This window comes from Aquarana catesbeiana, linkage group LG04, assembly GCF_042186555.1.
Source record: "Aquarana catesbeiana isolate 2022-GZ linkage group LG04, ASM4218655v1, whole genome shotgun sequence".
NCBI classification, from domain to species: domain Eukaryota; kingdom Metazoa; phylum Chordata; class Amphibia; order Anura; family Ranidae; genus Aquarana; species Aquarana catesbeiana.
Window position 1 is genome coordinate 138,681,687 of NC_133327.1, and position 14,307 is coordinate 138,695,993.

At 41.9% G+C, this 14,307-nt stretch overlaps 1 protein-coding gene across 1 annotated transcript in view; it reads right to left on the bottom strand.

Annotated features, from left to right (window-relative positions):
• FARP2 (FERM, ARH/RhoGEF and pleckstrin domain protein 2) overlaps positions 1-14,307 on the bottom strand; it is a 241,790-nt gene that overhangs the window by 117,624 nt on the left and 109,859 nt on the right. Inside the window, exons 10-13 of the mRNA XM_073625766.1 lie at positions 10,518-10,681; positions 8,671-8,739; positions 7,162-7,219; positions 5,451-5,652 (exon numbers count right to left, since the gene is read on the bottom strand). Coding sequence (XP_073481867.1) covers positions 5,451-5,652; positions 7,162-7,219; positions 8,671-8,739; positions 10,518-10,681 — 493 coding nt within the window. The remainder of the gene's footprint in view (positions 1-5,450; positions 5,653-7,161; positions 7,220-8,670; positions 8,740-10,517; positions 10,682-14,307) is intronic.

The following is a 14,307-nucleotide window of genomic DNA, read 5'->3' on the forward strand; positions in this document are numbered from 1 at the left end:
AGTGGCCCTAAAGCTGGGTATATACACATTAGTTTTTTTTTTTTCGTTCAACGAAATAAAAATATAATTTAAAAAAATGACAGATCACCACAACAATGTGTAATGCGTGGATCTCTCCCACTGTGCTACTTTATTCTAACAGTGGAGATCCCCCCCCCCCCCCCCCCTCCTGCTAAAACACACTGATCAACGCTGCAGCCACTGGCTGCAAGTGCTGATCGAATGCAAATTTTCCAGCATGACCACTGAACAGAAGTCGGTTGTTAAAACAGAAGGGTACAAGGGTACACACCCGGCCAGCTTTCACTACATGCGTACCCGGCTTTAGACATTATTCTTACAACACATAACGGAAAGTGCAGAAACATTACTCAGATCTATTGCCTGTAATTTAGCCAGTAGTAAAAAGTCATTAAAAAAAAAAAAAAATAGCCTGACTGCCTGTAAAAAGCTACAGCAGCTTGCACTGCTGTACTGGTTAAGTTTGTTAGAAGGAGCTAAGCTAAGCCATAGATAAAAAGAACAGCTAATAGAATTGAGCTCTAATCAGGGCAAAACATAAAATCTTAAAAGGGGTTGTAAACCCTCATGTTTTTTCACCTTAATGCATCCTATGCATTAAGGTGAAAAAACACCTGGCAGTGACCGGGCCCCTTGCCTCCCCGTTTTACTTACCTGAGCCCCATATTTCCCTCGGCGGGACGCGCTGTCCCTCTCTCCACGGGGTCCCAGCTCTTGATTGGCTAGATTGATAGCAGAGCAGCCATTGGCTGCCGCTGCTGTCAATCAACTCCAATGACGCGGGCGCCGGGGATGGGGTCGAGTCCAGCATTCGTGTCTATGGACGCAAATGCTGGACTCGGGAACGCACCCGCAAGGTAACCCCCCCTCACCGGGGAGAGCGCTTCTCTTAGGGGGTTATTTGATGTGGGGAGGAGCCACAAGAACTGCCAGAGGACCCCACAAATGGACGATTGGGGCCACTCTGTGCAAAACGAGCTGCACAGTGGAGGTAAGAATGATATGTTTGTCATTTTTAAAAAATAAAAAAAACAGACTTTACAATCACTTTAAAGTGATTGTAAAGTCTTGTTTTTTTTTTCTATAAAAAAAAAACAAACATGTCATACTTACCTGCTCTGAGTAGTGGTTTTGCACAGAGCAGCCCCAGTCCTCTGCTCTTCTCCAGTCCCTCTTCAGCTCTCTTTACTCCTCTTCTCTGTTGAGTGGCCCCACAGCAAGCAGCTTGCTATGGGGGCACCCAAGTCAAGCTGCAGCTCCGTGTGGCCATTCAGACACGGAGCTGCGGTTCTCCCGATTGGCTAACTGACTTTGACAGCAGCGGGAGCCAATGGTGCCACTGCTGTGTCGCAGCCATTCAGGAAGGTGAGTCTAGGGCAGCCGAGACACTCGTGGACATTGCTGGATAGAGATGGGGTTTATGTAAGTAAGTATTAGAGATGCTGATGTGGTCTCCTGCACGCAGAAGGCTTTTTATCTTAAATGCTTAGAATGCATTAAGATAAAAAAAACTTCTGACTTTACAACCCCTTTAAAAATGACACTATTACTCAATTAGTGTTCTTTCATGTATCTGCTTTTTATTACAAAGGGTCGTTTAAAAAAGGTAAAAATTCTGTCCCTCACAATCATAATATATGAATGACTTCCACTTGAAACCCTTTGTGACCAGAGTTAATTTAAGCTTAGATGCCCAGGCCAAATTTAGAAGCATCAGTATGTCTCAGACAACTCGACTTTAACTTTATGACTAATTTTAAAAGTGGGGTACTAGAACTAGGTGCATAATCCCTGTTCTCTACTGCAAAAATAGTCAACATTCTATAGTGTCTGAAGACCTAAATAGGCATACTTTATAATGAGACATAGTGGGTTCTGGAGAAAAATGTTCGTATCCTAGTGTGACATGCACCTTTCAGATTAACAGAAATTTCTCATTTATTTAGCTTTGTTAAATGTGCTAAACTGGCATGATATTGGAAACATTCTCACTCATAGTCAACAGTACTTTTTGAAAAAACAGTCAACATTGATAGATGATGAAGTACCTTCCATGAGAAGCTCACAGTAGACAAGTGCCACTATTACATATCATACATTTGCACAGAGTAGTGTTACTATCTCGATTACCTGTTGTTGTATACACTGTAAGCTTGGGATTCAAATTTTAGAGAAAAAACCAGCAAGCAAATGCAGTGAGACTGCTAGTGGATTTGCTTATTCACTGCAACGTTAGATGCTTGAGAAAATCTAGCAAAAGCAACTGTTGGCAATCAGTTCAGAAATAAAACACAGATACAAAATCTTCAGTAAAATTATAAGAAAAAAAAAAAAAAAAAAAAGCAAATTAAGTTTACTGTAGTGCACTCATAGAATCAAGACATATCAGAATAGTACATCTGTCAAAGAGAAATAAAAATGACATGCACAAAGTGATTAATTACAAGACGAAAGATTAAAAGATGAAATCAACAATAACCGGTAGGTTGCTGGGAAAATACCCCAAAACAGGGTCTGCATGATTCTATTTAGAAACCCCCCCCCAGACGTATAGCTGAGCTAGCTCAGGCATGATGCCAACGATGCACTAGGAAATTTCAACACAGAATTCTTCCAGACAGAGAAAAGTTTCTCAAGCATAGTAAGTGTTAGGCCCTTTTCACATAGGGCGGATCCATTTGACGGACTGCTTGCTCAGTGGGGATTGCTCTGCTGATTCCCGCTGAGCAGTCCGATGACAGGTCCGCCTCTGCTCACTGTGCAGAGACGGACCTGTCAGAGTCCAGCTCTCTTCTATGGGGAAATCGTAGGAAAAAAAACAAAAAAAAACACCACATCCGTTCAACCAAACGGATGGAAAATAGGATCACCATCCGTCTAGATTCGGTGGACATGATCGGCTCAGATAGCAGCGGATAGCACCACTGACATCTGCCACACCATAGGGGTGAACGGAGGGTCCGATCAGGTCCGTCTGAAAAACTGACAGGCAGACCTGATCAGACAAGCCCGTGTGAAAGGTGCCTTAAAAGACCAGTCAATATATCAGAGTTTCAAGCACTGACATGAAAACACTAATGAAGATTTTAGAGTTCCAAGCAGCAACATGAAAAGATAAGTGAATGTATAAGGCTTCATGCACACCGCTTTTAACAGTTTTTTTTTTTTAGCCCCTCTAAACGCCCCTCCATGTTATAACCTATGTGGCCATGCACACGTAAGCATTTACAGGCTGAACAAAAAAAACAAAATCACTTGCGTGTTCCGGAAAAAAACAGTTGAACAATAAAAATACTTGATGAGCCTAAACGCTCCTAAATGTTAGGCGAAATTAGCGCTTAAGCGTTCATTCCTTTCAATGTTTACAATAAATAATATTCTGGCCCATGGAATTAACACCCAAACACTCAAGATGCGTAAAAGCGACTTTAGGCTCATTTTTTAAGCTGACCGGAGAAAAGGCGTTCAAGGGAGCTGGGCATATGCCAAGAGTGCAATGACACCTAGTGTTCCAAGTAGTAACATGGAAAGACTAGTAAAGATGAAGGGTCTGTTAATATCAGGTATGTTGGGACTGTGCTAGATGATGTGCACTCAAGAAAACACAGCAAGCAGTAATTTTTTTCAGCACAGCATGGTGTGACGTACTGTCATACCTATATAGACTATACACCCTATAGAATAGAACCCTATATAGAACTTAAAACAGCATTAATTCCTCAAACTAAAAATGTATTGCAGCTTAATAATTCTTAGATGTGATGACTGTATTAGCTTTTTTATTTTTTATCTTATTTTAATAGATCAAGCTGTTCACCAAAAGGATCAGTTGGATGTCTTGTCAGCTTTTATTCCTTTCTGTAAAACTTTTTATCCCAAAACAAAAAACCATCAGCGGCTGTGTTCCAACACAGCTGCTATTTGAATGGGCCTTTAAGAGTTACAAGGAGCGATATGAAAAGATTAGTGAAGGTATTAGATCTCCAAGCAACAAAATGAAAAAACTAGCAAAGGTACTAGACCTCTAAGCGGCAAAATGGAGAGACTAGTAAAGGTATTAGACTTCCATGCAGCAATATGAAAAGACTGGTGAAAGAATTGGGCTTCCAAGCAGTGAGAGTTAAAATGGTCGCATAGTGCGAGGGCAATGCAAGAGAAAGTAAAATGAAACGCAGAGGATTAGTGATAAACAAGGCAACACACAGTGAGCGCGAGATAGTACTGCACTACCTGCAAAATCATAACAAATCAACGTGCCATAAGTGGCACATTAACATAACGGTGCCATTCTCTTTAAAAAAAATTTAAGTGTTCTAAAGGAACATAGCCACAGAGATTTGGCATTTTATATTTACAAGAAAACCTAGGTATGGCCATCTGAAAGCTGCCATCCATCAGGAAGAGGATACAATTTTTACAATACAATTATTGTATAGCTATAAAGATAATCACAATTTTTACTGTGTTTAACTGTTCTTAATGTATAGCCAATGGAGTCAACAGATCACAACAGTTGTCTCCCACTTGTTGCAACCTTAAAATTAATTTTACAGTGTAAACCAATCACTACAACATATTCCTGGGACAAAAACATTTGTAGCCAAGGCTGCTTTTGCATTCTATCTGATCACTTGATCTAGTTAACACACTGTAATATGAAAAAAATCAGATGTCTGGTGGTCCCTTTTTATCCTGCATCCCAAGTTGGTTAAAACTGGCATACTGGGTCAGTGGATTGCTGAAAAATAAGTTGATGTCAAGAGGGGTCTCTTCCTCGGAGTCCCAAGAATCACCATCTGAACTGCTGGAGTCTTCTGTAGTTGTTGGGGGGTAGCTAAGCTGTTCAAGCTGGTCCAGTATATCTCCAAACTGGAGAGCAGAGCTGGATTCTGACCGCACAGAACAGGCTGGAAAGTTGATCATTGAACTGGCAGTGGAGTGGTTTTCAGAACGTGAAAAGCTTGGAATACCATTAAGGTTGCTGAGGGAACTGCTTTCAGAATGATGGAGCAGAGAGCTACTTTCTGAGCGGTGGTTGAGAAGAGAGCCATTTTCTGATGGGCTAAGAAGACTCTGCATAAGACTAGCCTGAGCCTTCACCTCAAATAGCTCACTAGCATCTGTTGGCCTTGTATTACCATTGAAATCTCTTACATCTACATCATCCAGATAATACTCTTCTGGTGGAATGTCCTCATGGTCAGATGCCGCCATTCTTCCCCCATAATTATAATTATATACCTCTGCTCCTCCACTGAAGGAGATGTCAGCTGGATCATCATCTATAAACTCCTCAGTAAGCAGAAGAGAACCAGAAACACCTGATACCCACAACCTGACATCCTCAACCTGGTGAGCATTTTCTGATTCCAGGCTTTCTATGGTATCCTGTCTACTGTGTAAGGAAGGGATAGGGTGGGGTGAAAGACCTTGTAATGGTGAATAAACTGGCGGTCCCGTAGTCTCTTGTATTCTGGTGGGCTCTTCTTTCCATGGAGAAGCTGGAATATTTTCAACTCTGGTAATGCTTTTCTGTGGGAAGGAGGTAGAAGGGCTGGATACAGGTTGAGGGGACAGGGTAAGAGGAGAAGGCAATGGAGGAGTCTTCAAACTCTCAGTGAAAGTGATGATCTGGAAGTACAAACATATTGGAATTAAAAACATGTCAAAGAACAATATTATGTATATTAATGTTGATCTTCCCTTATATAAACTACTGAAGAACAACTTATCACAAGTAGAAAGTAGCATGAAAATTGCAAATGCTGATATGCATAATAAAAAGGGAAAATGCAGAGAAAAAAAAGATAAGGATGGTTTGAAGATGAATCATCATGCGAAACTTAGAAACATCAATATCAGACTAAAGGGTCTGGAATTAGATGCATAGTCATTACCACATATATATTCAAGGAGAGATTTCAGAAGTCAAATCCCCCATCCATTACCTTTGCACTAGCTGCTATATCAAGAAGTGACATTAAGGCCCATGGTGGTCATCAAGAAAGCATAGTAGGAGAAATCCCTACAGTTATCTTGGTAATTATAAGCACAGTGAATTTGACCTAGGAGAGTACATGCGTTGCTCTCTCTCTTTTGTTAAATAATTACACGTGGCTAGACCAGTGCTTTCATGCAGCATGTAAAATTATGAAAAGAGGAAGGAAACATACAGCAATTTCAGTCAGCAGCCACAGTATGTATTGCTTGAGCCTCTTGAGATACAATTGTTTCTGTTGTGTATTGCTGTATGACCATTTGGCCACTTAACGTTCCTGAGTAGTAGATGTTTCTACTGGTGAAACAGGTCCTAAGGAACTCAATCTAGCCAAATGAAATAAATGTACCTATATGTGCATGAGCAATCACAGTAGTACACTTGTACATGTCACAGAAGTACATACTAAGCCAAGCACATACAAATATACCTGTTGATTTTAGCACATGAAACAAAGGGTATGTCAAAGTAGGAACAACATTCATGGTTTTCAATGGCCCTTTTAGCACTATAATAGAGGTCAAGAAGCTAAGCTAGGAAAACAATAAAAATAATAATATATTGCAGCCTATCAGTCTTTAGATGTGGGGTCTGTATTAGTTTTCCTTTTGCAGGCTCTTTTTTATTTTATTATCATCATGTGATCTTGCTAGTAACACATTTCCCATTATAAGGTGACAGCACTCACTAACAGCATCACCACCCTAGGCTGCACTCCTAATTTCTATTATAAAAACCACCACCTCTCCTCATTTCCGTTACATAGAGAGAGGTGGTGTTTTGTAGTTCACAGAAGACAGCTGGTGGGACCAATAACATTGTTCGAGATTTCACTTCAGTGTAAAAGTGTAAAGGGGGACACAAAGCACTGTCAAGAGCAAAAGCGGTCTTCGCACCCCCCCCCCCCCCCCCCCCCCATCCCTATGTTGTGCTGACCTAAGCCCAGGCAATACAGTAAGAAAAAAAAAGCTAACGAGGGAGGAGAAACAGATGAAAGGTGTTGTAAGGAAATGCAGCAAATATTAGCCAGTAAGCAGCAAAGCAAGGAAAAAGCTTGGGGATCTAATGGACCACAGAAAACAGAAAAAGCAAGAGAGAGACAGCAAAGCATGAGGCACCCAGTGCTGTATATCTACACGCACCTGCTTTGGAGAGTCAGGAGTCACAGTGCAAGGGGACACTCTGGGTTTGCTGTGTCTCCTGCAGGACAGAGAGCAATACAGTCAGGAGGATCCCACTGACACCAAAGCCCAATGGTTAACACAAAAGCAGGTACTATGCATACAAGCAATGTTGAAGAGACTCAACATGAGAGATAAGTACTACTGACTACAGACATGTGAGTAATTATATAACATGCACTCTTACCTTTTATTGTAACCTAGAAGGTCATTTGCCTTGCCTCTCAGTATTATCCAACTAGCCCCAATTTGTAAAATAATCTAATACCACTACAAGTCTATATCAAGAATGTAATCACACAGATTATTCTGATGTGGTTATAGGGGAAATCCTAGTAAGCAATTTAAATCATCAGCTGGGTCTTAAAAACCCTTTAAACTAAACTATTTTTTTTATAGTAAAGGCAGGTTATGCTAATAAAAAGGGCAACTCTAACTAAAACAAATATTTCAGTTTTGTAAGGATGCTGGAAAACATGCTGCCTTGTATCTTACATGCAGACTGTATATACATGGCAATTCTTTGGTAAATCATTTGAAAACACTGCAATGTCAGTCAAAGGGCATTTCTGATAGCGTTACAACCAAACAGTTACAGATCAAAACCATTGAGGACATTTCTGTGAACGATTTGATTCTATTTAGTTGTTTTCTCTTCCAAGACTTCATAGAAGTCTTCCAAAACTGGTACAAAATTGATATCACTGGCATCATAGACTTCTGGGAGGACATCATCATCAGAATCCTTCGTGCTGCCTACCTACCTTGGCCATTACATGTGAAATGACAATGTCATTCTCCCCTCTATAATGCAGAATAAACTACTGGAAAAACCATAGCCAGGAGAGTAACATCTTCATTAGGACTTGTGGGTGACACAAACTACTGCTTGGAAATCTGATCACTGAAGTCTCCAAAACATTCAATAAGCTTTAGATGCTTCAGATTACTGATAGCCACACAACAAAATATCCGGTTTGGATGGACTTACATCAGTTAGTAGTTAGTAAAGAAAACGCAAATAATTATGCTTTGCCACTAGCCTCTAAACCAATTCAAGCTGTCATTTCATGTTGGATATTTTCAAGGGTATTCAACTAACAGCAAAACATTGGAAAAACCCCTGCATTTACTCAAAAATATCGGCCAGCTGAACATTGTTACTACTCAACTGTTTCCAGAGCCTTCTTTTTTAATAATTTTCTGAGCAGGAGCTGGATAGCGCTGAAGGAATCAACTCTAATTGTTCTTACGGACTCAGCTCTTCTGTTTTTAGCTCAACAGCTGCCTGTTTGGGAATTTAAATACAAAGCCTCATGCTGGTCAACACTGCTGGGTAAACGCAAAATTTAAATTTTTTACTGCGGCACACTACACAATTGCTGGATGTCATTTATAAAAGGGCCTTTTGCCATATGCATTTTTCTAAGTAACCAATTAGTAACGCATACATCAGGGCTGTGTACTGACCTTTCATATGGTGGCCTCTTGATGCTGGTGTCTCGTACATAGTCCATCAGTTGCTTCTGTGTTCGACCACTTAAAAAAAAAAAAAAAAAAAAAGATAAAACATCAAATAAATCATCAGAGCTCAGTAGAGCTGCACAATAATGGATAAAATGAGAATTACAATTTTTTTTGCTTAGAATAAAGATCACGATTCACTCACCATTCTTGGTGCAACATCATCTTTCACATTATACAAAAAATTGTGTTAACTTTACTGTTTAGTTTTTTTTTTTTCATTCATTGAAGTGTATTTTTTCTCCAAATAAAAAAAAAAAAAAAAAAGCTTTTCAAGGACCGCTGCACAAATACTGTGTGACATAAAATATTGCAATGGCTGCCATTTTATTCTCTAGGGTTTCTGCTAAAAATATACATTTTGGGGGTTCTAAGTCATTTTCTATCAACAAATACTGATTTTAAATAGTAAGCAACCAGAGTCAGAAAAAGGTTTAGTCTTTAAGTGGTTAAACTGACCTCATTTACAGACCGAAGTTCATTCCTTTGATCTAAAAGAACCAAATGATACACTGTTTCTCTATCTCTCAGGCGCTAAGCAATGTGATAAACTTTGCTGGCTTTTTTTTTGACAGCTCTGAGCAGAGAACAGCTCTGCATTTACATGAATCGTGGAAATGCCAAATTAAGATCGTGAGAGGGGTTGAATCGAGATCGCAATTTTTTAACTATTAATCATGCAGCTCTAGAGCTGAGCTAACACCAACTATGCCTTTCCTTCAGTGAAAAATGACATTACAGAGGGATGTCTCTGTTCAGGCTGGAATGAGGAAGGTTGCATCTCCACGATTGAGTCTAAGCAGCTCCATGGAAGCCCAGCAGATATCTCCTCATATGCAGGAATATTCAAAACATGCAGTAAATTCTGCATGAGAAGTTGGGAAGCTTATTGCCACAGGCATAACCTTTCTCCCTGTACCCTCATCACAAAAGAAGGAAATGTTCCAGTACCTGATAACACTGCTCATAAACAAATCAGCTTCTCTGCATTTCATGGCTGTGTCAGAGTAATGCTAGATATCAATGCTGTTAGTAAGAAAGCACAGTCGAGGAGCCCCACAATCCAATCAACGTGACAAATATAAGGATTTATGGGCAGCCTAGTGGGAAATTCCTTGTGCAAAACAGTCAATCCCCCCCAGCACCCACCTAATTGCCTACCTGAGCCCCTTCTCTCTCCAGCAATGTCCACGATCCCCTCAGCCATCCAGGACACTCCTCCTGATTGGCTGAGACAGAGCATCGGCGCCATTGGCTCCCGCAGCTGTCAAAGTCAGTCAGCCAATCAGGGAGAGAGGGGGTGGGGCTCCATGTCTGAATGGATACACAGAGCTCTGACTCAGCTTGGGTGCCCCCTGTAGCAAGCTGTTGGCTGAGAGGGAGGAGGGAGTGGCTAGGAGCAGCGAAGAGGGACCAGAGAAGAGGAGGATCCGGGTTGCTCTGTATAAAACCAGCTGCATAGTGGCGGTTAGTATATTGGCTATTTTATTTTTAAAGAGCCTTTACAATCACTTTTAGAGCTGACATTATGCTTAAGAGGATATCTACCATCCTCGTGTTACCAGTTTAACACACCTATATAAAAACTAAGCATAATATGAACACTGGTGGCATTAAAACTTTTTTAGGTGATGTATAAAGACAAAGAATATATATATATATATATATATATATATATATATATATATATATATATATATATATATATATATATATATAACAATCACCACACCTCCCATAAAAATCCTCAATTTATTGCACAATTATCACTTTTAAACTTTATTTTCATTTACCTGTATCGAAAAGAGGAACCCCGGCTTAGAAGAACTGGCTTTGCTTTTGGCTTAGGCTGATCCTGGAGTCGGAAGAAGCTGTGATACTCAACACAGATTTTCCAGAACCTCTTACACACATCCCGGCTAGGGAGAAGGAACTCCAGGGCATCCTGATAGGGACCCTACATGAAGAGGATGGGTAAGAAATAGGTCAATATATAATCGTAACAAAAAAAAAATAAAAACTAATCTGAGACATTTAAAATTACTTTTATTAAAATGTTTAAGCCATAATATTACCTCCTAGCAAACCTATGATGCTATATTTGAGCTGAAAGATATTAAAAAAAAAAAAAAAAAAAAAAAAGAAGAAAAGAAAAAAATATAAAATGAGAAAAGTTATAATGTAATTTATTAAAGGAGAAGTAGGGCCAAAGCTTTTTGTACAACCAAAACTTGGTTCTGCACACCTGTGACCCGTTTTCAGCTGACAGAGGGGTAAAGTCCACTGCCAGCTGTGGTCACTGAGCTGGTTCAGGCTCTAAAGAGTTCCAGACTTTAAAGTCAGGATCCACTCAGATGCCTGGACCGGCAGCTGGCTCAGCCTCCCAAGCCGCTGGAAGACGGAGACGCTCCCGCCCCCTACAAAGCCCAGCGCTCCAGTGAGTGCTGGAGAGGAAGAGCAGAGCAGGGAGCAATGACTGACACTCATGCATACAGGGCGTTAGAAAAAGGAGATGCAAAGCCACTACCAATGCCAGTAAAAAGTGGCTGTAAAAACATGCTTTTAGTAGCCTTATGCATTGGCGTTAATGCATGTTTAGCCACGCCAGCTTTTAGCAGCGTTTCTCTGCCTCTATTCAAAATGAATGGTTCCCTATGAGAGCTCATTGATTTGAATAGAAGTCGCACCAGAAGTCGGATCATGATGATCTGACTTGCGGTGCGGCTTTTGCGCTGAGGATCTTATCTTGAAGGGGAACCCTTGCCAAAATGGGAAAAAAAAATTGGCGTAGGGTTCCCCCCAAAATCCATACCAGACCTTTATCCGAGCACCGCCCCCGACCATACCAGGCCACATGCCCTCAACATGGGGGGGGGGGGGGGGTGCTTTGTGCCCCCCACACCAAAGCACCTTGTCCCCATGTTGAGGAGGACAAGGGCCTCTTCCCGACAACCCTGGCCATTGGTTGTCGAGGTCTGCGGGCGGGGGGCTTATCGGAATTTGGAAGTCCACTTTAACAAGGGGGGCCCCAGATCCTGGCCCCCCACCCTATGTGAATGAGTATGGGGTACAATGTACCCCTACCCATTCACCCAAAAAAAAGTTCCAAAAATAAAAAAACAGTACACAGGTTTTTGACAAAGTAATTTATTAAAGCAGCTCCGGTATCTCTTCTCCTTCTGATTTCCTCTCCCTCCAGCGAGGTCTTTATCCTCTGGTTCTTCTCCCTCCGCTGAGGTCTTTTCCAGCCACCGCTACTTCTCTTCTCTCTGCTGTCTTCTCCTGTCACCGGTTCTCCCACTGTCTTCTCCCTCTGTTCTTCCTTCGATGTTCTTCCGACACGCTCTCCCGCTGTAATGCTGGGTCCGCCGTGAGCGACTACTTATATAGCCATGGGGCGGGGCCACCCAAAGGCCCCACCCCTTGTGACATTACAGCCCGGGGCATGATGGGGCGGTAACGTCACAAGGAGTGGGCCTTCGGGTGATGTCACCAGGTGTTGAGGGCATGTGGCCTGGTATGGTCCAGGAGTAGGGGGGCCCCCCCTTTCCTGGCCTGCGTGCTCGGATAAGGGTCTGATATGGATTTTGGGGGGAACCCAACACCAGTTTTTTTCCCATTTTGGCAAGGGTTCCCCTTCATTATCCTTAGTGCACAAGCCGCACCTCAAGTCAGATCATCATGATCCAACTTCTGATGCAACTTTATTCAAATCAATGGGCTCTCATAGGGAACAATTGATTTTGACATACAAAAAAAACAAAACGCTTGACGAGGCTTAACGCGGCTGTATCCAGCGTTAAGCCAAGTTTAGCAGCTTTTACCAGAGTCAGACGTTTTTTCAGCTCTAACGCTGGTCCTCAGAACGCACTGGCCGTGGGGTTGCTTTTGCAGCTCAGAAACGCCTATGCCACGTACAGCTCCTAAAAGCCTGACAGAATTATGAAGGATTTCTATTTCCCTCCTATATAACTTTCCTCACTTTGACAGTTTAGCTGGAGTGTCTGGAAATCAGATATCATCTTAAATCTGACAGTAGCTCAGGTAGTTTTTATAAAACATGTTTTTGATGCATTTTTTAAAAAATATCATAGGGAATAAAATCTAAGTATACAATCCAGCTATTAACAGCACTCATAAAAGAAGAGCAGGGGGTGAATAGACTCCAATACTCAAGATACCGAATGTGCAGTTGTCAAACAACAAGAGATTAGGAGCTAGAAGTTTATAAACTAGAAATGATCTATGTATAGGTGTCTGTACATCAGGAGGAACCTCCTCGCAATCCATTAGCCCAAGTAAGCACAATTTAGGATCAGGTGTAAAACCAGTGTAAAAAACAAAAAAAACTCTACTGATGGTAACTAATACATCATTCCAATATTGAAAAATATTTTGGAAAGTCCACAATAGGGACAGCCCACTTTTTGTACATTTGAGATTAGGTCTGCAACCACACTAAGCCATTGTGGGCTGCAGTACTTTCTGTGTAATATAAATAGCTGGGTATGTTTGTAAGATGGTGATAAGGACACAATGGGTATGGCCTCTAAGATAAAAATCCACTGGTCATCAGACAGTGCACCCTAGCCTTTCTTCCATTTTACTCTACAGGTTACCTAAATCTGTGCATTAGGTGTTGAGGGGAGAATGGTAGTGTAGATAGTACATTTTGCAGTAGATATCCAGGTCACTAGCTCACAATATGCTTAGCCTAATAAATGTTGCATTTGGGAGGCAAGGTGATAGTTCTGTGGGATGGCCAAACTGCCCACATCCATATGGAGAAGTTATGTAGAACATGCATACGAGTTGTGGCATCCAAACAATTTTAAAGATTTCTCATTAAGTGGTGAACGCCTCCTCATGTGTGTTGAGAATACCTAAACCCAGGTAATTTTTTTATTCATATAGTTTTCTATAGTATTTATTTGTCTATCGTGTATCATTCGTATACTACGTATTCATGTATCATGAATATCATTTAATCATGAATTTTATATTTAAAAAAATGTCTATAGAAAGAACCAGTACTCGATCGCACATTTTTAGTTTGGTTAAGAGCAGACATCACGGTGTGCGCATGCGCGAGAGCTCCGTGATGGCCGCGTAAGCCCGGAGCTCCGCACCACCCTGGACCGACGAGCGGCATAACCCCAGCCACAGCCAGCGGAGGACCCACCCGAGCACTCCCCCCGCTTGGGGAACAGCGGGGCACACGGTGAGATGTCCGGCGCACAGGCTCGCTGAGATTTAGGCCCACAATTTGCAGCGGTGGTGGCGGAGGGGTGTACCAAGATGGCCGCCGGCAATGATTCAGCTAGTCCTCACTCAGCCACACAGCACAAGGGACCGGAGCAAAGACCCATACTCACCCCCCCCCGACTCTGACCTATGCCCAGGCAGCTCAGGGAGGCCCCAGCACGCTCCAGACTGGTCATCAGGGCCTGCAGCAGCATCAAACACCACAGGGGACTTACAGAGAGGCACACAGCAGTGAGCCGAGGGAAGATGGTGCTTCTTCCACAGACATACCTCCTCAACTCCCCTCATCTGCAGGCACCCCACCTGGATACTCATTTC